The 27,080-nt window shown below is 37.5% G+C and overlaps 1 protein-coding gene across 3 annotated transcripts in view; it reads left to right on the top strand.

The window, feature by feature from the left end:
• The window catches only part of LOC142348536 (uncharacterized), a 46,903-nt gene extending 22,249 nt beyond the window's left edge, over nt 1-24,654 (top strand). For all 3 annotated transcript variants that reach the window (XM_075399919.1, XM_075399913.1, XM_075399928.1), the window contains 3 exons: nt 18,904-19,340; nt 21,297-21,627; nt 24,261-24,654. In XM_075399919.1, coding sequence (XP_075256034.1) covers nt 18,904-19,340; nt 21,297-21,627; nt 24,261-24,511 — 1,019 coding nt within the window. In that variant the 3' untranslated portion in view covers nt 24,512-24,654. The remainder of the gene's footprint in view (nt 1-18,903; nt 19,341-21,296; nt 21,628-24,260) is intronic.
• The last annotated feature ends 2,426 nt before the right edge of the window (nt 24,655-27,080 follow it).

Below are 27,080 nucleotides of genomic sequence, written 5' to 3' on the forward strand. Positions count from 1 at the left end.
GATTTTTGACAGGGATTGATTGCAGCTAATTAATTTTATAGCCGAAATAGAGGTATAAGAAATTTTCAGAACAACGTTCAATGTTTACTAAGCAAACACTGATTGACATGTCAAGTGCAAATATGAGATAAAGTGGAGTGGATTTGTTTACACAAGAGTCCAAAGGTCGTTTACTTAAGATAAGGTGAAAGTTGAACAATGGTTGGTAGCAGTTGAATGACAGAGCATAATTTGCTATTGGTTTGTTTGCATAGCAAACAAAGCCCAACTACAGAATGTGACAGATTGCGTGTAAGTTGCAATGTTTACTTAAGAGATTAAGGTTTGTTTGCTGAAGATAAGAGCGTATTGGCTGAGTATAAATTGAAGTGACACAGAAGAGAGAGAGAGAGAGAGAGAGAGAGAGAGAGAGAGACGTGGGAGAATTTTGGGAGCACTTCAAGTTTGGACTCAGGAGAGATTTTCGCATAAGCGAAAGAAAGTAGTTGGTTTAGTGGGACTAAACTTTAGAAGCTTGGTGTGAAAAGCAGAGAGGAGACTGAACTGTGGAAGTTTGTAATTGCAAGACCAGTTGGGATACTGTGAGCTGTTTTGATTTAGTTCATTTGGGAAATGAACCACGGAAATTTGTATTATTATTGTACTTATTATTAAAAATTGTCTTGAATTTGTCTTTTCCATTGATGTGCAAGTAATTCTCTTACCTTTGTTATCCATATAACTAGAATTGATATTACGAGCTTCATTGTGAATTAACTTATTTCAACGCAATCTAATTTGCAACAGCATACAAGAGTGGAAGGGGGAAAAAGCAGAGTAACAAATTAACGCTTGCTTCACCAATTCAAAACCTTTGGTTTATTTTATTTGATCGATCTTCTGGGCGACAGAGTCCCCTCACTGTTGAGCCTAGCAGAAATTCAGAAGACGACAGATTTTATAAATTTGAGAAAACTACAGCTTTCAAAACTCTGCAATTACGAAGAAGACTCCAGTAAGTCTGTGCAAGGCACAAAAAAAAATCCAGCTCAGCCACTCTTTCGATATCTGAGAGTTGGTGGTGTGTTTATGAACAAAAAGTAGCGGCACATCCCATTCTGAAAACATTAAAAAAAAACTACAAAAAACTGTAAATCTCGATAGGTAACGAAGATGCGACCTAAGAAACATAAAATTTAAACTGAATATTAAAGTTATACAAAATGCTTTTGAAAAAATTAAAGAACAGCTCAGCAACCAACAATTTTTCAACCCGTTCACCCACTCTCAGCTCCAAAATTTGTAGAAAAAAAGCATGCCAGAACAAATTGAATATGTTGGGTGACCCATTTTCAGAACTCATAAACATTTTTTGCAACCAAACAAAAGCTACGACAGGAACTGTAAAAGAGCCATTAAAGTTCCGTTAGATTTCCTTTACATCACTGCCAATTTTTTTTTAATTGTTCCGGCCCACTTTAGTGGGCGAGGAACTGTATACTCAACCGTTCTTTTTGTTCTGTCAATTTTTGCCGATCAATATATTCTTCGTACAGGATTGTGAGTGGTATCATTGGAAAGCTAGTCAAGCGTAGAAATTCAAGCGAAAAAAAATTTTGATTTTTGCTTTTTCCGGGGAGTGACGGAGGTTTAAAAAATTGTGAACCTTAGCCTAACTTCTTTTGTTTTATTCACAATTAGTTTTTTGTAATTTGTGCTTGAAATTTGATCATTTTTTGCAATAAATGGCAAAATTGTTAACGATCGTCTAATTTATTTTACTTTTGTAGACTGAAGAGTTGGCGAATTGTTTGAACCAACTGTTTTGAGGAAAAAAACCAGATAAATTTTCGAAATTTCACTAATTGCAATTTTTTTTAAAAAAAATGGCGTAAATTATTCCTATTGGGCCCTCATTGTACAATTTTACCGGCGGTGCAGAAATAAAACTGCTGACAACATTTCTTTTATTAGAAGTAAACTAACTGTTCCTCCGTTGACTATGAAAATTTTCTGAAAGTACAAATATTGGCGGTCTTTCGCTACTTTAAATCGAAATTTATAAAAAAAACACATAGTTTATTTTCGATATATTGAGATTTTTAATTGCCAAAAACTACTGCCCAATCATTTTAAAACAATTGCGTTTTCTAACAGCCGCGGAGCGATAACACGACAAAGTTTTAATCTCATCTTTGAGTTTTGCAATGAAAAAGATTTAGATTGTTTCTTTTGGCATTTTTACATCCCAATTACAAGAAAGTCTTTTGACTTAAATATTCAATAAGTAATAGGTCCCTTCAAGCTCCAATAGGGCCCAATAATAAAATTGTTTTATGAGAAAAGAACATTGGTTTATGGCTTTGACAAATTGTTTTCGTAAGTTTTTAATGAATTCTTGAGTTTTGACATTATATTTGAGGTTCTTTTAGTAGTACAATGAATGAGTTTAGGTAAATAAATTTGTAATTCATTATCAATGGAGCTATTAAAGAATCCATCTAAAGCTTTCTCTTGAGATATAATGCTTTTTGGTCCAAAAAAAATAGAGCTCAAAATTCATTATTTATTTTTCAAATATTGACTTTTTGGTTATATTAGCGATTTCGGTAACATTTGTTGAGTTTTTTGTTTTCATAGAGAAGCAGCAAGCAGCAAATTATAGCTCAATTATTTTTTGGATTGTTATGGAGAGCTGCATAAATTTTTATTTGAAACAATTGTGCCTTTTTTAGGTTAGTTACAGAATGATATCAAATCAGAACTAATTTTTTAGTCAAAATTATGTACAGTGAAAAGCAAATAAAGGTCGACGACAGTTTTAACCAAAAAGCATATATTTTTACTTCAACACAGTTTGTAAAAATTTGTTCAAGAAGTTTTGAATTCTGTCCCTATTCATTGTTAATGTGTAGTCTTTCGACTTGGTCTCTCAAATAAACAAGTAAAATTTTCTTCCTCTGCGGTTACAAAATAAACTATCTACCAATTTTTAATCAACAGGTTACGATAGTAATGTCTTTCGGTTTCTAAAAAACTGTTTATGGTTTTTTTGATAATTAACAATTTCAATTTCTTTTCTGCAAATTTTTGGCATAGTCTCATTAAAAACAGAGGCCGCCCTGATTTTCAAATGAATTATAATGTAGTCTTAATTACTGTTTTAATTATTAAATTATGGTCTTTTGGCGTTGAAAATACGATTTTTTGTGAAAACTTTATTTGTTTTTGTAACATTTTCCAATTTTTGAAGTTCTCTTTTGCTGACTTTTCCATTTATCACATTATTGGCTTATTATTGTCATGTCGCATTAAGTAAGGCAACAGTAAGATTTTGAAGTCAGGCGCAATTGAATTTTTTCAATACTTTGGGTTAATAGATTTTGATCTTACGGGCTTGGACACCGTTTCCTTGCAAAATTTTAATTGATTTTTGATTCTTGCTTGTATTTTTTTCTTTTTTTAGTCTGATGAGGCCCTGGATAAAGTCAGGTTGCAATGATTTTGTATGGGGGTCTAATTGAAGTCGTTGGATTATTTATTTTTTGATGACTTTGCATTTTTTTTCAAAAAAAAGTGCAAACTTTTTTCTATCTTTGCTGTAGTCTTTTCATTTGATTTAGTTTACTTTTATCTGATGCTATTTTGATTTTCTACTTAAATTTTTTAAATTAAAGGATAGACGTTGAGTTTTAGTCATAAGTATTGCTTGTTGTGTCATTTGATTTCAGTGTTGGCCTTGTGTCTTGCTCTCTTTAATCATCAATTCTCTAACGAGTTATTGTTTCATATGTATAATGGTTTGAGCTTGGATTGTTTTTTGATTGGGTACACCATTTGTTTTCGGACAGTTAAAGAGTTTTTGAATGTTTTCTATCTGTTCTTCATTTTGTGGACAATCAAGTCAGGCATGTGGATGAGCGGGGTCGGAACATTCATTACCACATTACCGAGCCTCCCTGTTTTTTGTAGATTGGAAAAGTTCATCAGTTTCCGTCACGTAAAGTCAAGTAATGTCTAATTTTATATATATATATATATATATATATATATATATATATAGCTGTTCTTTTCAAGTTACGAGATGCAAATTTTAAGCTAAAGGCATGATAGATGTGATCATATAACAGCTTTCTAATCGCAGGACTTCAAAATATACCTCTTGCAAAAAAATTTTTGGAAAAAATGCAAATTTACTGGCCTTCTTCTGTAGCTTAATGATACAGTCTGGAGCGAGAAAATGTGAACTTTCACTTCTTTTTCAAAATTGAAGGCTTGTTGGAAATCGATGAAGGTTCAATTCTTTGAATCACACTCACCGAGAAAAGAGTTGAAAAGAAAAGGAGAAATCAAGTATATTTTCTGATCATTTCTGAAAAGGAGAAATCAAGTCATTTTCTGATCATTTCTTGTTGTTTGGAACCGAATATAGCAATAGTTTCTTGAAGTCGAACTTGCCAGCAATTTCATACGTCTGAAGCCGAATATACCGAACATAGGAAAGCAAACACATCGACGAATTCGTACGTTCCAGAACCAGAGAATAAAACGCAGGGGCTTCTTTTCATCGTTTCTGTCTAACTAAATACGAACCTACGGACAATTTTCTTGAGCTTGACCGAAACGACTATTTCTGCACCGGAGATGCAGTTTGTTACTTAAGTTTTCAAACAAACCACCGTAAGGTTTCACTTTACGATCGAAAACATTCCTACACCAATCTGCACGTCCTTTAACGTTTTTTTTAAACGGTTGCATTTTTTCAGAAGTAACTCGATCGTTACTGAAGAACGTGTAAAGGTGTAAAACCACTCTTTCGCATATGTTCAATTCAATCCTTTTTCGCTTTAGAAAGCAACGTATTAATATTGGTACGATAATAGCAACGTATTAAGATTGTAACGTACATAGCAACAAGTGAGAGTTTAGACGGCAAGGTTTTTTTGATGCTCTTTTACTGGTTTTTTGTCTGATGTCATTGACGTCAGAATCAGTTCATAATCGATCAACAATCGTCTAGAGAACCTAAAAATATTAAGCCTAAAACCGCCTTATTCGATACATATCATGGTATTATTTACTTAAAATTAGGTTATACGAACTTTTCCGGAACTTTTTGTGTATATTAGACGCAATTCTATACGTAATTTAAATACTCGATTCTGATTGGCTAAGAAAAATGACGCATTTTGGTATATTTCTCGCTTAGATTTATTTAGTTACTAACATCCTCCGGCCCAGAAGAAGATGCTGGGAGAATGGGTACTAATTTTCCAAGCGGGCGAACGAGCGATCCAGAGGACGTGCGCAATACGGCGGAGCGTGCGACGCTGTCGGAACCGTAACGGAGTTCAGTGATCCGAGCAGTGGGGTAGTAACCCCTTGGGTTGGTCTCTTCAACTACCCAAACCAAGTCACCGGTCTTAAGGTTATGCTCGGCAGGCGTCTGCCACTTGGAACGTCGGCTCAGTGCCGGTACGTATTCTTTGATCCAACGAGACCAAATAGCGTTAGCGTAGGACTGCGCTCGGGAGTAACGTTTACGATGATCAAATTCATCTCCACCAATGATGGACGGGAGACTACGTGCTTGGTTACCGAGGAGAAAGTGATTAGGTGTTAATGCGCCTAGGTCGGACGGGTCGGCGCTTACGGGCGTTAACGGACGTGAATTAAGTGCATGTTCGACCAGACAAAAAGTGGTACTTAAAACCTCATCTGTGAGGCGACGTGTTCCAAGAATTGTGTAAAGTACGCGCTTGAAACTACGTACTAGCATCTCCCAGATGCCACCTTGGTGTGGCGCACTGGGCGGGTTGAACCTCAACTTGCTGCCTTTGTGGGCGTGTTCCACGGCGATGTTGATGGTGTTCCACTTTTCGATGTTCTCGCGTAGTTCTTTTTCCGCGCCAACAAAGTTAGTACCATTATCAGACCAAATAATGGTCGGTGTGCCTCGACGAGAGACGAACCGCTCCACTCCCATTACACACGAACTGGCGTCCATGGAAGGAACGATTTCAACATGAACGGCTCGAGTAGTTAAGCATGTGAAGAGGAAACCCCACCTCTTCTCGGTAGTCCTACGTACAGTAACATACAGCGGGCCGAAGTAGTCGACCCCGGTGTTTGTGAAGGGAGGAGACTGGTATGCGAGTCTTTCTACTGGGAGGTCAGCCATGATTGGTTGGATAGTGGCAGCTCGAAACTGTCTACACGTGACGCAGCTGGATTTAATTGAACGCAGTGAGGATCGTAACTTAAGGATGGTATAACGTTCCTGTATTTTAGCCCTCAGGTAGTCAATACCTTGATGATGATGTTTAACGTGCGTGTGCCTGAGGAACAATTTTAAAAAGGCATGGCGTGCGTCCAGAACGATAGGATGTTTTACATCAAAGTCAACTTCGACCAACCGTTTGATGCGGCCGGCCGATCGGATTAGACGATTTGGCCCAATAAAGGGAGATCACGGAGCAATCCGGCTACTCCGTTTAACGGGTTTGTTTTCGAGGAGAATTTTTCTCTCTGCATTGAATGACTCCCCTTGCACAAGATACTGGAGATGACGCTCGGCTTCATCAAGCTCCGTGGGGTCTATGATGCTACCATCGACGTTAAGGTAACGTTCGTGAGATGGTAACAAGCGGAGCGCGTACGCTGTTATCCGTAGCAACTTCTGATAAGAACTGTACTTATCGAAAGGAATTATTTGCGGGGCGGTTTCTTAGTTGACCTGGTTGCGGATGCGGCCAAGGATGTATTGCTTTCGTCAGTTTCCTTAGATACTATACCAAGTTTGATGTTCTTAACTACTTCGATGCTTGGTTCGAACGGGAATTCATTGGTTCTTAAGAAATCTGGACCCCTCACCCAGCTACTTGAGTGCAAAACCTCAGCGGACATACCACGAGTACCGGCATCTGCTGGATTATCGCTTGAGGCAACGTGGTTCCATTCGTCAACGCTAGTGTGTTCTAAAATCTCGCATACGCGGTTTGCAACAAATATTGGCTGCTTGTTTGTGGAGTTGAGCCACTGTAAGACAGTAGTGCTGTCAGTCCACATATAAACTTTGTTAACATGCACAGTAAGGGCTCGACAGATATCTTGTTTCAACCGAGCGGCCAGTAAAGCAGCTTGCAGCTCCAGCTTTGGAATTGTCATCACCTTCATAGGTGCTACGCGAGCTTTACCCAGGACAAATGCAAGCTCTGTTTTTGGCCCACTAGACGTGTTTACTTGAGCTCGGAGAAATGCAACAGCGCTGAAGACCTCTTGGGAACTATCGCCAAACATGTGTAGTTCCAGGTGTTTAAAGTTTCCCGAAAAGTAGCTCATCGGTATAGTGATTTCTGCAAGCTTGGGTAGTTCTACACTCCATTCGAGGAACCTTTCAACAGTGTTTTTTGGTAATACTTCATCCCAGTGCTGCCCGCTGACACGCCAGATGTCCTTTAGTAACAATCGGGCACCAACAGTAAATGGTGCCACTAGGCCGATGGGATCAAACACCTTAGACACTAGGCTCAATGCCAAGCGTTGTGTTAAAGACTTAGTTACTGTACTGGAGGTACCCCGACTCACAACTAGAGTATCATTGTTGTGATCCCATTTCAACCCAAGCACGTGCGAAGAATCCTCCTTAGATGAGGCAATTAATTTTGGTTCGGTAGACTGAGTTGACCCATCAATTCGATCAGCCAGATTTGGTACGTTGCTTACAAACTTAGTAAGCTTGAACCCACCAAGATGGAGAAGATGTACCAACTCCTTCGATCTTTTGAGAGCCCTCTCAGGTGACTCCGCCGAATCCAAGTAATCGTCCATGTAGAAGTTTTCTAGGACCGCTTTGGTTGCTTCCGGGTACTGATTAACATTGTCTCGGGCCTTGCGTTGCAGTGCATAGTTAGCGCATGTGGGCGAGTCTTTAGCCCCGAATAAATGGCGCGTGTATTGATACACTACAACATTTGTTGTGGGGTCCTCCCGCCACAAAAAACGCAGTGATGGCTGGTCCCAATCAGGGACACCCACCTGGAGGAACATACCCTCGTTATCTGCGGACACGGCAAATTGATGTTGACGGAACCTAAGTAGTACATGGATTAGGTTTTGGAGCAGGTCGGGGACAGTGAGCAAAGTTTTATTCAAAGAAGTACCGTGAAATTTTGCTGCACCGTTTAATACCCTACGCACTTTCCCCGGTTTGTTCGGGTTGATTACGGGATGATGTGGTAGGTACCACTCTTTATCCGACCGCTGCTCAACCTTGTGAGCATCAGGGACTGTAATCAATTAACCTTTTTCCAAGTCTTCGCGGATGGTACTAGCATAATTTTCTTTCAATGATGTATCTCTCGAGAGCCGCTTTTCGAGAGACTTGAGTTGTACCAGTGCCGAAAAGTAGTTATTTGGGAGCTGCATTTTGTCATCAGCCCATAACATACCGACATCGTATCTTTGTCCGTTATGGAAAGTTGTTGTTTCAAGTATTTCCTGCGCGCGAGCATCCGCTGCGGATCGTGGGTCAACTTGCTTGAACGCGCCGTACGATTCCATATCATACCAAGATTTAACCTGACAAGCTTATTCAAAATCCTGTTCAATATTGGCTTTGAAACACGTGGAGACTAAACTTGAACTTGACGGGAGTGGGCCACTTAAAACCCAACCTATGGGTAAGCGGATAGTGAACGGTGAGCACTTTTCGTTGGCTGAAAAATACTCTAACGGGCGGATGGCATGGTAGACATCCTGTCCAAGTATCATCTCAATTTCTCCATAGCTATATCTTACTGGATCTAGAACTGCCAAATGTGGGTAAGTTTCCTGCATGGACTTGACGTCAATGATGTCAGAACCTACAATTAATGTTTCCCTCACGTAGGGACGCATAGTGAATGCTTCGAAGTCTTGGTCTTTATGAGTTGTCACAGTCAATTGAACCACCTTTGTGTCTATGAGTTCTTCCGTGTTTATACCCTTGACGGTCAGTTTTAATGCGGTACCCTGCAAACCGAGTCTAGCTGCGAGACTATCGGACACCCAAGAGTTACTGCAAGCGGTATCGCATAAAACCAACGCCGTAGTACTAGTAACAGAAGAATTAGTAACTTTCAGTTCCGTGACCTGAAGGAGGCCTTTGACATCCATCACGGAAGACAAAGTGGTTGTTTTGCTTGGTTGCTGTTGACCAGTAGATGGCCTACTTGTACCTGCGTTCGACTTCCAAGTATCGATGTTGTTGTTTGTTGAGGGTTTAGCTGAAAAAACCCTTTCAGCTCCATGAAGTAAGGTGTTATGGGAGCTGTTGCAACCATCTTTCCTACATTTACGGGGACTTGGGCGTTGCCTAAACATGTGTTTATCACGCAAACAAGAGAAACAGAGCTTTGCCTCAGCCACGACCTTGGCTCTCTGTGTGGGGGTCTTTTCCTTAAAGACACGGCATTCCCACAACCAGTGGCTGCCTTTGCATACAATGCAACTAATGATTGATGTTGACGGAGATCTCTGTTGCGGCTGTTGCTTATTTGCAGCAAATGCCTTTGAAGCAACTTTTGATCTTGTTAGTGAGTTGTTGGTATCCTCAGTCCTTGCTTTAGTTGCGGTATTCTTCATTAAATCGTGTGCTTCGGCCTTCTCTTTTAACCAATCGTTGAAATCAAGAAGAGTAGGTTTCACCCAATGCTTTTTGACTGTGAAGAGTGACCATGACTCCTTCATATTGGGTGGTAGCTTCTGTACGACAGTGTTGAGAAGCGCAGCACTCCTTAAATCCGAATCATATGACAGCGATTTAAATACCCCGACAAGACTTGAAAAGCACCCCGAGTAGTTAATGATGTTATCGCTATTGTGCATCTTCAGTGGTGGAAAGCTGTTGAGTTTGTCAAAATGTGCACTTACAACCGCCTGTGGTTGGCCAAATTTACGTTCTAAGGTCCTCAGTCCGTCTTTGTACATTGCGCCGCAGTAGGCGAACTCAGCTATAGCTGTTTTAGCTTTACCTGTTACGAGGGTCTTAAGGTATGTCAATTTTACATCATCAGTTAAGGACTGAGAGTCAATTGCGCTTTTAAACTGACCATACCATTCGTGCCACTGTAGAGGATCCCCACTGTATTGTGACAACTTCAATTCGGGTATTGGGTCATTCCTCTTGCTAGATAAGGCGTCAGTGAATGCCTTAATCAAGCTTGCATTTTCAGATGCTGGCGCTGGAGGCGTGGGATGCGGTGGGCCACCCCAACACAATGGTATCGGAGCAGTATGCCCGTTTGTTGGATGTATAACCGGCGTGACGAAAGGTGGCGCGATGTTAGTAGTTGTACTAAAGGGGTTAACAGGGATGCTACAGCTAGCTGCGTAGTTGCTTTTTGGATTATGTTGTGCACTCATTTGCAAGATGGGATGGCTGATGGTGGGGTTAGCTGCGCTTGGGGGTAGGTTAGATTGAACGTTGTTATAAACGGTTGCATTATTTTTCGCCTGGTTTACGTTTGGGAGAATATTCCGAGGGAAACGCCACAAATTTAAATCAGAGTTACGGTTAAGGGGAAGTTTGGGTGCGGTAGGGCATGGTAACAGGCGGGCTTGAGGTGAACGGACAATGTTTTGTTGTGGAATGTTGGGGACGGGTAAGTATGTTGCTGTGCTCACTGGAGGGGGCGACGGAATCACGGGAGGCTGAGGAATAAATAGATGTTGAGATGGGAACACGGGAGGCGGGTTCACGAGTGGGTTTAGAGGTGGAGGGACCTTATGCGGGGAATGGGCAATAGGGACTTGTGTTTGGTGTGGAATGTTACTTTGAGTTAGATTCTGTTGTTGTTGAACATGAGGCATTGACATATGTAATTGGCAAGGCACACTGGAGCTTTTCGGACCCAAGAATTGATTTACTTGTGGGTTTGTTGAAAAATCAGGTACAAAGATGGAGTTCGTTGGTGCCATAACGGGTGTCGGTGGCCGGGGAGGTTGCATAGGTGGTTGAGGTGGTGGGAGTGCGACATTTTGTACGTCGACTGATACTTGGTTCACTTCACCACTGCCTGAGGGACTATGTGCCCTTTGATCAATGAGTGATTGCTGCAGTTGAGCCTGGAGATATTCCCGATACAAAGCTTCCTGATGGGCAACAGAAATTGCAACTCCTGGCCGTGTGTACTGAGAAAGCATTTCAAGATGATGTAAGTTATCGGCAACATTACTTGGGTTTTCTGGAGGATTACTAGGGGAAGTATCTTTAACAGGAGGGTCGGCGGTTGCTGAACCAGGACGAGAAAAGTTTAACTCACTTGAATTACCTGCTGGAAACGAATTTACCCAATCCTGAACAAGTCCCTGACTTCTATCTGATCCCCTATCTTTAAACAAATTCAGTTCACTTGAGTGGTGACTAAACAATGAATGATTATCCATTAAATCAACCTCATCTAATTTAGCTGCTGCAACACGCTGGCGGTGGTCTTCCTCCAATTCTTGAAGTGCCATCTGTTCCATTTGCATTTCAAGCTCCTCTTTTCTCATGGCAATTTCGTGTTTTTGTTTAGCGAGGCGCATGGCAGCTTGTTCTTGTTTCTCGGCCTCTTCGCGTTTCAGTTTTGCCATGAGAAATTCATGTTTACGCTGGCTAGACATTGATGATGTTGTTCGGCGTGAACTTCTCATAGATTGAGGATTAACGCCCTCACATACGGTGTCTCGGTCAGCAACTGAGTCAATATAGCTTCTAGCCGCAAGCAAGAATTTAGCATTGTTCTTGGTTTTATCATCCAACCATTGCTCAAGGACAGGGTAAATTGAATCTGGGTTCTCCGCTTTACCGGCTAAGTCAAATAGTTCTTCATTCTTCTGCACCAGTTTACTGAAGACATCCTTCAACTTAGAAACCAAGCGTTCAAATTTAACCTTCCTGTCTTGACGATCTATGGCATCTGTGATGTCCTTATGGATGTTATATAACTCAGATTCTAGATTAGATCTTGCATTAAAGAGCTTTATCAATTTTTCTTGCTGTTCGGCCATGATATTGAAATGGCTAATTTATCAATGTGGAGTAACTTTCAACCAAACACCTGGAATGAGGGTTATACCGATCCCAAATGACGACGACTTGATAATCAAGACGTCGAAGAGCAGAAAAGAAGTTACCGAGTAATAAATTACTCGGCGAAAGTGAGTAAGAAATTATAGAGTGCGTCTAACGTGCTTGAAAGCAACGTGAGACTAAACAGGAACACCGGCAACCGGGGAAAGAGGACTGGGTGGACGAAGCACGACGAAACGGGAAACGAAGCGGACGGCGCGGGAAGGACGGGCGAACGGCGCGCAACGCAACAGGGAACGGAACGGAACTGGCGAAAACGCGGGTAGTAAACGGGCGACGCAACGGACGGGACGGAAACGAGCGACGCACGAAGAAACGAGACTGGCAGAACGGAGGCGTTGAGCGAGTAGCGCGCAACGAAACGGAAAGGCGGGTCGGAACGGGCAGGAGACGATTACGCAGCGAGCGGGGAGGTCGTGAACCACTATGCTAGCAGACCACAGCAACAAACTCAACCAAACAAACTAGCCGTAACTCCAGAACAAACTTAAGTCACACCCTAGGGAGAAGGAGAGATGCTACTGCAAGAGACAAACTAGCACAAGTCATTATGAGGCTTAACATATGAAAATAACAAACTAAATTACGGCAAATAGTAGTATACTAAAAGGATGAAAAGAGCAAGAAAATTACTAGCCGTAACTACAGAACGGGATACACCCTAGCAATAATCAAACCTAAACAACCGATCAGCATACCAACAATATTAAACAAACTACAGCAAATATTAATTTTTATGCAGCGCTTTTGTAGTCTATGAAAGCTGGAAGAGTGAAGAAACAATCTAGCCGTAACTCCGGAATAAACTTAACTCACACCCTGGAAGTCAAAAGACCAAACCAACTAACAAGCATATAGTTACACGCAAACATACAGCAGCAAAAATTAATGTACTACAACAGGAAGGCTAGTAAATTAGTAAAGTCGAAAAGTCAAAGGACAATCCAGCCGTAACTCGAGAATAAACTTAAGACACACCCTAGAAAGCTATAAGACCTAAACAACAAACCAGCATACTAGCTTACTCAACATACTACAGCAAAAACAACAACATACTTCATCACATATGACATACTACATCGAAAATCGGAAAAGTAGTGAAGAAAACGAAAAGCAAAGTTTTGGGAGAGCGACGTTATTGAAAAAAAAACGGAAAACGGAGAACTGTAAAGTTGAAGAACGAAAAGAACGCGGACGAAAATCGGTATATAAACGAGCGACGAAAAAAATTATGGGAATTCGATAATTTTTTGTAGGCCGGAGGTTGTGAAAATTTTCACAACTTTTTGTGTAATGAGTTTCACTCAATTAACGAACCTTCTCGTTGAAAATAATAATTTTGACGAATTTGTCAAAATTTTATGCTTTAGTCAATTTTTTTCAAGATTCTGGTCAATTTTTTCTGCAAATTCTTGATTACGGAACGGTAATCCAGTAGACTGGACGGATTTAAGCTCGAAAATACGGTTTATCGTTATTCGGTTTTGATTTTCTAATATTTTTAGAATTGCATCAAAATTGACCGAAATTTTTCAAAATTGAACAATTTAGAATAATGTTTTCTCGATTTTCTCTATATCAGAGGTAAATTTTTGATATACGAACCGACTTGATAACTTTTAACAAATTTTTGACAATTCGACCAAAAATTTTCAAAATTGATGTTTTTTGTCACAAAAATTATGTTTGGGGGTTAAATGGTGCCCTTTACGAATATTTTGCGCAGGAATTGTTTGGTTTAATACCCCAGAAAATATCAAAAGTGAGGGGTTAGTTGTTCTAGACTTGCCGGCTAAACTGACTGTATCAACTATTTACATCAAAATAATTTCCGTTTTGGAAGAGTCTTACAGTTCTATTTCTGTCGAAAAGTACGCAATTGGGTTCACTCCGGTCCAAAGTGTCAAAGTAGGACTCCACATTCTTGTGCACCAACACGTAGGGTCCACCTTAGGGTTTCAACTTTGTCTAAGATATGATTATGTAAGCTGCAGGAGCCGTGACGAATATCTGATCCAGACTGACATCTAGCAGGCCACTCCACAAGTCGATCCAAATATTGCACTGATCCATGTACGGGATACGTAAAACCTTCGTCATTGTCAAACAGCGCTTCTTGGATGTCACATCTCGTCCTTTTAGAGCAAAATGACTTGATAAAGATTTCCTTACTCATTCGACGATGCACCAAACATCCCATCCCTCAATTCAGTTCATCATCTTTGGGGTCGGTTCTGGACTGGTTTGTTGATCCGTTTGATTGAGGATTTTGTCTGTTGGCGGTGCTGTCCTTGCGCAAACAGGTCACTGTGCCCGTTTAGGGAAGAATAGAGGAACAATCAGATATAGTCAAAACAGTTGTAATTCATTGGAGGTCACGCAGTGATAACTTATCATTGGACATTTGGACATGAATAAAGAGCGGCAGTAATGATTCAGTAATTTGATCATATATCATACTAACTCATATCTATTCAATACGTTTGTCACATTTATTAGATTAAACAATAATCAAGGAAGCGTTCTTAAACCGGTCGCGGTCCCTTGTGGGGTGCCACTTGTAAAGGTGTAAAACCACTCTTTCGCATATGTTCAATTCAATCCTTTTTCGCTTTAGAAAGCAACGTATTAATATTGGTACGATAATAGCAACATATTAAGATTGTAACGTACATAGCAACAAGTGAGAGTTTAGACGGCAAGGTTTTTTTGATGCTCTTTTACTGGTTTTTTGTCTGATGTCATTGACGTCAGAATCAGTTCATAAAGATCAACAATCGTCTAGAGAACCTAAAAATATTAAGCCTAAAACCGCCTTATTCGATACATATCATGGTATATTTTACTTAAAATTAGGTTATACGAACTTTTCCGGAACTTTTTGTGTATATTAGACGCAATTCTATACGTAATTTAAATACTCGATTCTGATTGGCTAAGAAAAATGACGCATTTTGGTATTTTTCTCGCTTAGATTTATTTAGTTACTAACAGAACGCAACAGTCTCATCTTAGGTAAGTTTACCCTGACCAAATTAACGGCTTCATCAATTGTATAGAACTTTAGAAAAAAGTGGAGAATTGTTGCGGCACAATCTTTTCAAAACTGCAATCAGGATCCGTTGAAACAAAATGTGTGGTAAAGCATATTGGTCTTTTGCCTTGCTGATATTCAACGAGATTGACAAATCAAACACTATGTTTGATTTTCATTTTGGAATTTTATCATTTAAGATCTGGTTTTCGCTACAATAAAACATTCAATGTCGATTATGGAGCGCCTTTATAGCACCAATTTTTCAAAAAATTTTGAAGTGAAAAATCGTCGTTTCATTAATTTTTGTTCTTAAACTTCTTGTCAGGAATATATAAACAAGAATTTTGTAAAATTGTATTTGTTTATGGGCATGGGCTAGAGGTTTTTGCACCGTGCATCGCAAAACGTTGATAATCATAACTGATAGTTATCACCATTACTTCCTGCTGGTAATCTTTTTGATTTCCAAAGATTTCACACCTTAATTCCTCCTAAAACTCTGGGTCGTCTGTTTACTGTTGATTATAAAACTGGCAGTGTTAGGTGTATTCAGTATTGCGTAAATTGGATGTTACAAAAATGAGACATGATTCCCTCAAGCAAAAGTCTCTATCAAATGAAATACTTCCATACGCCCACCATTCTGATTATCAAACGTTTTTAGAACCATTAAACCTTCTAGAAATGGAACCTATTCCTACAGCAATAAGAACAAATGGTTACATAAATTTCATCGGACTAATCAGAAATTTCAGAATTACCTTCAAAACAAGGAGTTAGTATTATTGCGCCAACAATTGCTCTAGGTGGGTCCAAATGCAAAACTTTTTTTAAATATTCTTTCATAGGAAATGAGGTGGTAAGTAATGTAATTTTAGAAAGAGCTAGATAAATTTGTTTGCAGAACAGTCAGGAGATTCACTTTTGCCTGCTATACCGACTCTCATTGATAATTTCGACAGAAGATTTTTTGAAAACCTAAATTTTATACATAGTTTTTTAATGAAAATTTTTGTGATATGGATATGAAATTTTTAGTTATTTATGTAGTTCTTAAATTAATTGTTGTTCAAGTATGTGTGATTTCAAATTTAGCTCAAAAGTTTGTTATCTAGACAGGCGACTTATCTGTTCAGTAATCTAGACATCAATTTCTTGGTAAATTTGGGTTCACGATATAAACATATTTTCTGTTCATCAACTGCCGTTGATATTTGGCTTATTTCACCCATTAATTTGTGCTTAAAACCATTTTTTAAGTTCATATCTAAATCAGTTGGCTAAGATCACTTTCGACAATTGCTCCGCGTTTTATTCTAAAATGAGATAACAAGTTCCGCGAAATCCAAATTCAAAACTTGATTGAATTTGCTAAAATAAAGCCATAGGCAATCTCGATGCAATTTCCACTACTTTTTTGAAAGTGACAATTGTAGTACGAAGGGATTCAGACAATTTGGCAAAAGAATAGCAAACTTAAAAGCAAACTTTGTTTTCTGTAAAACTCAATAAGCGTTTAGTTTTGATCAAAAATTCAATAGATTTTCTATGTGCAATTGACTATTTTTTTATGTGGAATCAATTGACTACAGTGAAAATTGCCTTTCAGATTCACGAGCGGAACTAGCAAAAAACTGAAACACTTTAGTAAATTTTACTTGAGTCAATGTCACTAGAATGAATAGTATTTCTCATGGGCGATCAATTTTTTAAGTTGAAACTTTGGTTGCAATTGTTGTGTTAAATTGTAACGAACTAAATAACCAACTCATAATTAACTAACAGTCTACTGCTGATTTTTGTGTCTATTAATCATTAAATTACCATGAAAGAAGGGTAATTTTTGTTTTTTATTTTCAATAGCAGGAGATGCAATTGCAATAGAACTTGGGTGAGTTTTATACAAATTGTACAATCATGTTAAAAATTTTGAATTTGGACAATTAAAAAATATCTAGATAAAGATATTTCTATCACTTGTATCATAAAGAGGTGTCCCAACCGCAATTAGCGCATTTAATGATTCTGAGAAAACGAATGCAAGGAATATACTTAACCAGGCACAGTTTCGATTATACCAAGAGAAAAACCAAACGCTCATTGAAATTTTTTGGTTCTTATTAAATCAATCTTTTTTCAATAAATTATTTAAGCAAAAAATGAATTGTTTATCTTCAGTCAAATTAGATATCTGAATTATGTATAGTAAAAATGGACTAAAAATTTATCGTTTTCTCTCTTGTTCGGAAAAAACGAGAACAAATTGAAAATATTTTGAGATGAAAACTATACCGACAACTTTAGGGGAAATTTGGAGGAAATTTTTGGAGGAATTTCATTTTTCTTTCTACAGTTACAGCCGCACCACCGAAAGCAACATTAATTTACAGAAGCATTTTCTGCCTACATAACTTCCTATTTCCCGTCAAGATCTCATTCAAACCAATAGTTAATAATTTTTCTCTGACCATGATTGTTTTGAATGCGGTCCTCTTTGCCACCATTGGAGTCAACTTTTGTTTTCTATCGTTAAAAACTGTTAACTACCACAAAAACTTGGAGTCAACTTTTGTTTTCCATCGTTAAAAACTGTTAACTACCACAAAAACTTGTTTCCAAATGCCCTTGTTTCCAAACACTCGTTTGTCAATTAACACATTTTGCGATCGGTTACAGATCATGAAAATGTAAGATTTCAATCATTTTTTTGCAGAAAAAATTTTTTGCCACTGTAGCCCGCTCTTGTATCTCTTCATAAGGAAAAAATGGGGAACTAGCAATGAATGTCAAGCACGACGTCGGTTTACCCAGAAAATTCGGTCTAAATCTACTATTATTACTAATGGGATAGTGTAATTATGATACAGTTCTGTTTTACTCCGCTACTAAGATCTGGTTAACCACTAATCAGACCTTCTTCGAATTAACAATGTGGCGCAGAACGTGGCTCGTGTATGTGGTAAAACGCCCTGTCGGCCAATTTTCCTAGCACCAACATAAACGCACCAGTAAAGTCGACCCAAAGTCTGCCCTATAGACGACCGAAAATCTGCCCCATAAACACCTGCCCCAACTCTGCAACTCGAGCCACGTTCTACAACATACACGAGCCACGTTCTGCGCCACATTGTTTATTCGAAGAAGGTCTGATTAGTGGTTAATCAATTCTTAGTAGCGGAGTAAAACGGTGCTAGGAAAATTGGCCGACAGGGCGTTTAGCCGACAAGGAAAAAATGAGAAATTTAGCCGACAGTTTTATCATAATTGGTCATAAAAGTCCATAATTGTTCCTTAAATCAGTAGTTCGGTTGTGATAGATTCATATCAAGTCCCACGGGCCGCTGAGGCATGGCCATGGCCCGCGAGGCATGGCCAGATGCGGTAAAATACGGTCCGGTCACGGATAGGATAGACTTTGGTTACACTAGTTGATGAAAAAACTGCGGTATATTTGTCCGCATACGAAATAGTGTTTTAAATTGGCCAATCACAGCTTTGGAATAAGTTTTATTGCTCATTTTACTTAAATTGTCGGTTAAATTTCTCAGTTTTGGTTGTCGGCTAAACGCCCTCTCGGCCAATACGGCGGCCACCGTTTATGTTGCTCGTCGAAAAAATTCTCGTCTGGTGTGCGTTCAAAAATGGTCTGCGTCATAAACGAGGACAAATGATAACCTCTACCTGGGCAATTAAGAGTGCAAAAAACATTATTTGTCAATTCTCAGTGCTTCGATTTTTTTTCTCAAGGAGTTGATGACTATATTCCTTTTAGCGTTGCTGGACGAAACCGTAATTGCTATTCAAAGTAATTTAATCAGTCTTCGAAACAATGTCGACTCGAACACCGACGACATTAAATTGATGGAAGCCGAAGTGACGCAACTCAAAGCAAACTTAACTAGGGTCGACGAAAATGCTGCGAATCCGACCAGCGATCTTGATAGCTTCAAAATCTCCGTTGAAGACCAGTTCAGTAAACTTGATGCGGAAATTGCAGTCTTGAACTCAACCATTTCAGCAAATCTGCAGAGATTTTTCGAGCTCTCTAGAAATATTTCGTCAGTGGGCACAGATCTGAATACGGTCGAGGGGAAGGTTGATCAACTAGAGAGCGCTGATTTTGGATCTCAAATACGAAACATATCGGATAAGCAGACGGATCAAGAAGAGAAAATAACTGATTTGGTCGACAGATTTGAAATAATTGAGGTTCGTTTGAAGTCGTTTGTTTGTACTAGTAAAAAGGTTTAGTTATTGCGTTTGTAGCATTTTTAAACTGAAGCTTTTTTCTTGCGTAAGCCAAACTTCAGGCACCCAGAGAGTTCTTTGCAATTCTCGTTTCCCGTGGGAAATCCCCGCTCATAGATAGAAGTAATCCTGTTTTTCAAAGTATTGATTCATAATTATTAATTGTTGAACAGTCTGACAAAGTTGATCACGAAATCATCCATTTCCCATCTTCAAATTTTTCTGGGGCTTTTCACATTGCAATATTAATTTACTTCAAATAAGTTTTTATCTCCTCGCTCAATGGGTGAGATTCAAACTTTGAAAATCCTTGACTCCCATGATCAAGCACTGACTCTACCGATTTTATAATGATACTCATATTCCTGCGTAAAAATCGACGTATGGTGAAACTCCCGCCGAGTTCAAAAACGATTGCAATCAGATTTTGTTTTTAACACGAATAAAAGAATTTCAAAAGTAAATTAAGAATACAAAACGAATTTATATGGAGTTTGAGACATTTTTCCCAAACTGTAAAATGATAGTTCTAATTATATCTAAGTATAATTCTCGTTTGAACTTTTTCTGCCGTTTCTTGCATCGCAAAATGTTAAATTAGGTTCCATAATTTAGTTTACCATCATTCTTGACCTATAGTTCTGTTTCAGAAGAAAGATTTCCACGAACACTGTAGATAGAGCAATTAATGATGGTCATATCAATGACATAGAAACAAAATACACCAATTAATCTTTTACGAAAAAAATAATTCCAAATATTTTTCTTAACGGAATTAAGCTCAATGTTGTGAAACTGTGCTCATCATTGGGTTGCATGGATTCGTTTTTGTTTTAAAGGATGTCGGCCCTAACTTTTAAGTTGAATAAGAAGCAAGATCAAATTTTGAAACATAGCAAAATTAAGGAGCGGCAAATAAAAAAAGAGAGACAATAAAAAACAAATCGATCAAAGAGCGCCTCGGAATGTGGGGTTTTGAAAGTCGACGCTGATATCACCTCTAATCAGAGCTTCCCAGACAACATTATATCTGATCAGACCATTCCCGATTGAAGTTTCCTCTGTTCAGACAAATTCCAGACCATTGTCCAGAATTTTGGTTGATCCTGGTCCAGATCATTTTCAGACTCAGCAAATAAAATATAAAGTCACGACGTGAAACATTTAACAGGAGTTGCAGGTACGACTGAAACATATTGCTAATAAATTGGTTGCTTCTAATTGTTTTGTAATAACAAATCTTCAATCAGAATAGGGGTCTGAAATTTTAAGACACGAGACGAAATTCGAGCTAAAATAGAGTTATTTTGATTCAACCAATTGCCCCATAACTTCTGCTCGAATGCTGTGGAAATTAATTAAAAACCAAATAAACTACTTCATATCTTAGCTATGCTTGTTTCGGATGATATTGTTGAGAACCCTTTTTGACTTCAAATGTATAGCGCTATAGAGGTACTTTACGATGCTTAAAATGATATAGTAGACAATATGCAGTTTTTCTTCACATTTCAATTGCCTGACAGATAAATCTATTCTTATGGAAGTTTTGTTGGTACGAAAGGCGACATTCAAAGCTTTTACACAAAATATTTCTGAAAAAAGATGTTCTCAAGTTGAAGTTTTTATTTTTATTGTATAGGCTACTACAGTTTTGATCTTTTTATAAATTAGCTAATCTGAAGCTTCTCTTTTGTATTTGTTTTGGTTGCATCTGTGCTCTCAAAGACTCTTTTTCAGGTATTAGTTTTCTCATGGATTTTTTTATCTAATAAATATTAGGAAACCGATACTCCAAACCAACCAATGGAAAAAAAGCTGCTCAAAACAAAATATGAAAAGGTACTTTACAAGTATTGGCAATTTTTTTGTGTTTCAAACTATTTTTTTAGACTGCGTACTTGCTTGCTTTTCTAGAAAATGGTGCCAGGAGTAATCGAAGCAAACTTATTAAGAAAGATGGGTGTTGAAAATCCCACCCAATACATCACATGTAACGGCTATATAGTCATTCAACAACGGGTTGACAACACGAATTTCGACCTCACGCTAAACGATTACAAAGATGCCTTCGGAAATCCTCCTGATGGCAGTTTCTGGCTTGGACTGGACGTTCTCTACGGTCTTACAAAAAATATTTCATATTCCTGGACGCTGAGGATAGAGGTGGATATCTCAGGAGCTACTAAAATCGCTGAGTATTCGAATTTCGCAATTGGACCCGGAGATACGTACCAACTATTGATTGGTAGGTCGTCATTTCCTGGGTTCACCACCCTACACCGATCTAAAATACCATATCAAAGTCATATATGGACTGTAAGCCTTCTAAGATACCATATCCCAGACTTTGCAAAAAACTGAAAGTACTCTGAAACGACGTGTTTTGGTTGCAATACAAGGTTATAGAGGCATAATTTCATTTGGAGGCGGAATTAGTTTTTTTCAATTGTTTCTGAGATACCATACCCAAGACCCTAGATTTTTATGGACCATAAAAATCGTAAAACTTCTTTGTGCAACCTCTTTTTTTAACTCAAGAAGCGTTTTCACAACGCCCTAGGTTCATTTCAGACAAAAAAAATTGGATCCAAAAATCCATTCCTGAAAATTTTTTTATTGTCTCTTGGATACCATATCCAAGACCATGCATAGGCTTTTATAGCCCATACAAGATCACACAATCTTTTTGCGCAAAATCAATATTTGACCCGCAAAATCATGCTTGCGCAAAATCAGGCTTGACATTTTTGCTGAATCTTAGAAGCAATACCCAAGTTCATATAGGGAGGGCCTCTTAGAATCCATATCCATAATCAAAATGGCTTCCTGAATACCATATCCAAGACCATAAAAACTTAATAACATTAATAATAATAATAATAATAAAAATAATAATAATAATAATAATAATAATACTAATAATAATAATAATAATAATAAAAATAATAATAATAATAATAATAATAATAATAATAATGATGATAATAATAATAATAATAATAATAATAATAATAATAATAATGACAATAATAATAATAATAATAATAATAATAATAATAATAATAATAATAGTAGTAGTAATAATAATAATAATAATAATAATAATAATAATAATAATAATAATAATAATAATAATAATAATAATAATAATAATAATACTAATAATATTAACTAAAGATTTAGAGCTTGATCTCTCGGGTTTTTAGCCTTTTTAATGTTAAATTTTTAAGTTTTTCACTCGTATTGAAGATTCCACATCTGCAGATCACCCTCCAACTGCATTTGTTTTTTTCGAGTAGTTTTTCCTGAAAAATTCCAATACACTTTTTCAGAGTATTTTTGATCGATTCGTTCCTGTGTTCGAGGAAGATTCTTGAAACATAGCTGAAGAGTAATTTTGCTCTTCGGAAACATGTTTTCATCTGTTTTTCATTCTGCTTTTGGGGCTGCTGTACTCTCCCTTTCATTTTGTCGAATAGATTCTTTGCAAAATACTTGTGTTTCATAAAACTCTATTTCATTTTTTCCTTTTCTTAGTGACAGTAAAAACAGAAGGTCATTCAATTCAACCTAGAGGCTCAGCGGTAGTAGTTATGGATGATACCTCTTTCAAATCCAGAAAGACTGCTCCTTTTAGTTTTTAATCTCAATATTTGACGTCTAAAACAGCATCAACACAATCTTATAGCTGCTGCGGGACAAAAACTCAATTAACGGTGTGAGAATAAGTTGCTTGATAAACCAGAAGAAAAAGTAAGAGTTTATGAACCGAATATTTTTTGAACGATAGCACTCATACATATTTAGTGAAAAGGTCGGGTTTATAGCATTTCGCTGCTCAAAATTAAGTACAACAATTATTTACAAACTTCCCAGCTTATCATTTTTCTAGCGGCTTTTAAAACTAAACCTCACAACAATTATTACTACACAACTAAAAAAAATTTCCTCATTTCCTCAACCAGATTAGAAAAAAGATTTCTTGCTGCCTAATTTGTACTGTTTCTTAATATACGGAAAGATTTTATTCAGATGTGAACAATTTTATTGTAAGCCTTGATAAAGAATTTCTGTTACCGTTTACATAACAGCTATATAAAAACATTACACATTGAGATCTTGTCTCTCAACCCCCTTTGTAAAGATTCCCAGAAATCATAGTATGCCAAAAAATTTAAAAGTCCCAATTTTCCTGCCAATATGACCAAGAAAAATTAAGATTCCCAGGTTTCTAGTCAGGATAATTTGGTAAAAATTAGGATTCCCGGTTTTCGCGGCAATGTTTCCGGGATTTGGTGCACTGGGCAAGTAGTGTAGATGTGCAAAAGGAAGTAAATGTTTGGCTCTAATTGGCGTTTAAAATTTTCAATTTGGGTGGTTCCAGGCAAAACGTGCATGAGCGGTAAAATCGAAATCTTGGTACAAGACTTATTAATTGCTCTTGAACGAAGTTCATAGCAATTATTGTAAACGTATGTGTCTTTATTTATGCAAATTTTTCGCTAGACAATTTTGCGCTTTTCTTCTAGAACATTCTTTGACTTCTCAAGTGACTTTTTCACGCTTTCATTCTTCATTTTTGAGTGATCTCTTTTGCTCTCACTCCGAAGTCAAGCTTGTTGCTAATATAAATTGGTTGCAGCAGAGCAAGAATAAGGTTCTGATGGAGCAGTTGGAAGAGCGTGGGGTAACGGTTCAGGAGCTAAATGGTTCGAATCCCGGGCGGGTTCAGTATTTTTCGCAACCATAAAGAAAAATTGATCTTGGCTACAGCCCCTGAATTAACAGCCACAGCCTCGCCTGTCGTTCAAGAGCAACTCTTCCTACATTTGTTGGTTTATATTTCTGTTCTGTAATTGTAGCAGAATTCCGTTTCAGGCCAGGAGCTGAACAGTCAAATTGGAAGTCTCTTTAAAACTTTAATGGATGGGGAAAATTTCTATGCGGGTGCGGGATCGACTTGTTCTGGATCCACCAGATACAAAAGTGGCTGGTGGCTGACAACTGGGGCATTCTGTGGTGACATTAATTTAAATGCACCCTTCCAGCCATGTGGATCCAACTTCTGCGCCAGAGTAGACTCAAACCAATACGTCCAGAAAACAAAAATGATGATCAAACTTACGTAAAAACTTCCTGTTTTTATCATTGAATTAATAGAAGCCCATTGTAGATTTTAGTTGGTTCCGAATGCTAAGATAAAGATATTTGTTCTTTAAATCAGTGATTTCATGAATACTTTGAGGTTTTTAATTTACCAATTTACTTATGAGCACATTTGAAGAGGGGCGGAAAAAAACATTCTACAAACAATATTTATATTTCAATAGGATTCTTTTAGGTCTTCATACAGCTGAATGAGCGTACTATATTATTATTTGCTATACTATTATTTGCGCACTAATTTATTATTTGCTATAATTAATCGAGGACACATTTTGTACCGTTGGTGGGTCCCGTACCCTTGCCAGTTGAATCAAGTTTCATTTCACGCGGCTATGGCATTGTATTAGGCTCATAAATTTCATCTATGCCAAAGTTACGTTGAAAAAAATTATAATCAGTTTCCAGGATTTATGTGTATGCGAGGTTTTTCGTGCTTCTGGTCTAATCTTCGATTTTGAAACGATAGCAATCTTTTAAAACGATAGCAACCAAGTCAGGAATTGGACGTAACAAGTCAAAGAACTGGTACAAATTCAACGTTGTAGAAAAGTTACACAAGTTACATAAATTTAAATAACAAAAGTTTGGCTCACAACGAGGCCTTGATTATATAATTTTTCATCAAACTAAGAATCTATTCAAGCTAAAGAAAAACTTGCAAATTAAAAAAGTCAAATCTAGCTTCAGAATATAAATTTATTAGAGAAGAAACGTATAAATTCTATTAAACGTCATATTACATATATCTGTCGCTTCAAACTACAAAAATACATTTTGAGAGAACATAAGTTTACAATTTTAAAGCTTTTTATTAACGTCGACGGCAACATTCTTGTATTTCTCAAGCATGGCCGCGTCCTCAAGTTTTGCTGGCTTGTCAGAGGATGACGTGCAGTTGTATGCAGTTAATTCCCGGCCCAACGACTACGCGACTAGCAACGTGGACGATTACAGAAAGAATAAGTATCATGTGAGCATTGTTTTGAAATTTAGTTCCAGGGCACCATAAATAGGGTAGGTTAAACTAGAATGATTACGATGATTGCTCCGGATACTGTTCCGAATTGATATTTGCTTTCCAAAATCAAATGGATAAGAGCAAAACCCAAGTTCTGACTATGACTATTTGACCCCAAAAGTTACGGTCAAAACGTTTAATTACGTGGCCAATGTCCGAGAGATCGAGTATAACACTTGGTTTTATCGGGCTTTTTGACGACCGATGTTAGAGTCGTACGCGTATATGGAAATGAGTAACGCCAGGCTAGTTTAGCTCAAATTTGCTTCAAAACTGGTTAAATTTTTCACGCCATGAGTCCCTAGTTTTAACGCTAGAAGTAACTCAATTCAGCTTCATTCTTTCCCATGGTTGCATTACCGAATAATCGAAATGAAAGAAAGCAGAACTGGCGATTAATTTCAAAAATTTTTTCTCTAGAAACTATTAGTGGATGAAGAAAACAATAAACCGTTTTACAATTACCCTTAGCACTGTTCACAGGAATAACAGAGTCAATTCAATGAGTTTGTTTCTCATCAATAATGACAAAATTTGGCCAATGAAATATTAGTCTTATCACGGGCTCAAAATGGTGGAATTGGGTTACGTTAATCCGTGAATACTCATGACAAAATGTAAAAACTCGTGCTTTTTGCACAATAAAGGTAACTTATTCCTTATATTTCGTTTTGCGTAAATAAATTCTATCGCATAAAGTGGCAAATAAATGTTAAAAAGTAGGGACACATTTTGGTCATTCGATTCCACAAAACGAAGAATTTATTGAAATTTGCATATTTGGACCATGGCCACGTAATTTTGTTGTTTTACTATTTTTGTAAATTTTAAATTACGGCTTTCTTGACTAAAAGCAAATTGAACAAAGTAAACAAAATATTAGTGATCAACATAGTGCTACAACAAGTTCAACGTGCTAAGTTTCGTTTCTAATGATAAATAGCGGCTCATAGAAAAGTTGCACCTATAAAAAAATTTAATGAGAAAAAAAAAGAAGAAAAATTCATTGAATTGAAAAGCATCCATTTTTTGTCAAGTTCTATTTTTTGTGAAGAATTATGTTGTTTAATTAAGGAAGTTGTTACCCCACAAAATAATTAAAAACTGTTTTTTGTAACGTCCTGTTAATTACTATATAATCAGTCCAACGGATAAAATACAAAATTAATTGAATAATATGAGAGGTATCAAATTGCAATCAAACCTAAGCAAGTCACTGTAAGAAAAGTTTTGAATCAAGTACGTTGAGTAGATTACTTGATGTCCTCTCATTAACGTAAAGAATAAAAAAAACGTAGAACAGCAGATAAACTGTCTCCTAAGCATATTTGTTCATTTTTGTCATAGAGCAGCGAGTACCCGGGTTGACCCTTCTTTGAAACCATAAAAAAGACCATAAATGGTTCTTGGAAACCATACGTAAGACCATAAATGGTTCCATCCAAGAAGCGCCAAAATTTCTTGTATGTTCTTGCAATGGTTTCTAAGAACCATAAATGGTTTTGTTTATGGTT

This window comes from Convolutriloba macropyga, chromosome 1 (genome assembly GCF_964194025.1).
Source record: "Convolutriloba macropyga chromosome 1, txConMacr16.3, whole genome shotgun sequence".
In the NCBI taxonomy this organism is placed as follows: Eukaryota; Metazoa; Xenacoelomorpha; order Acoela; family Convolutidae; genus Convolutriloba; species Convolutriloba macropyga.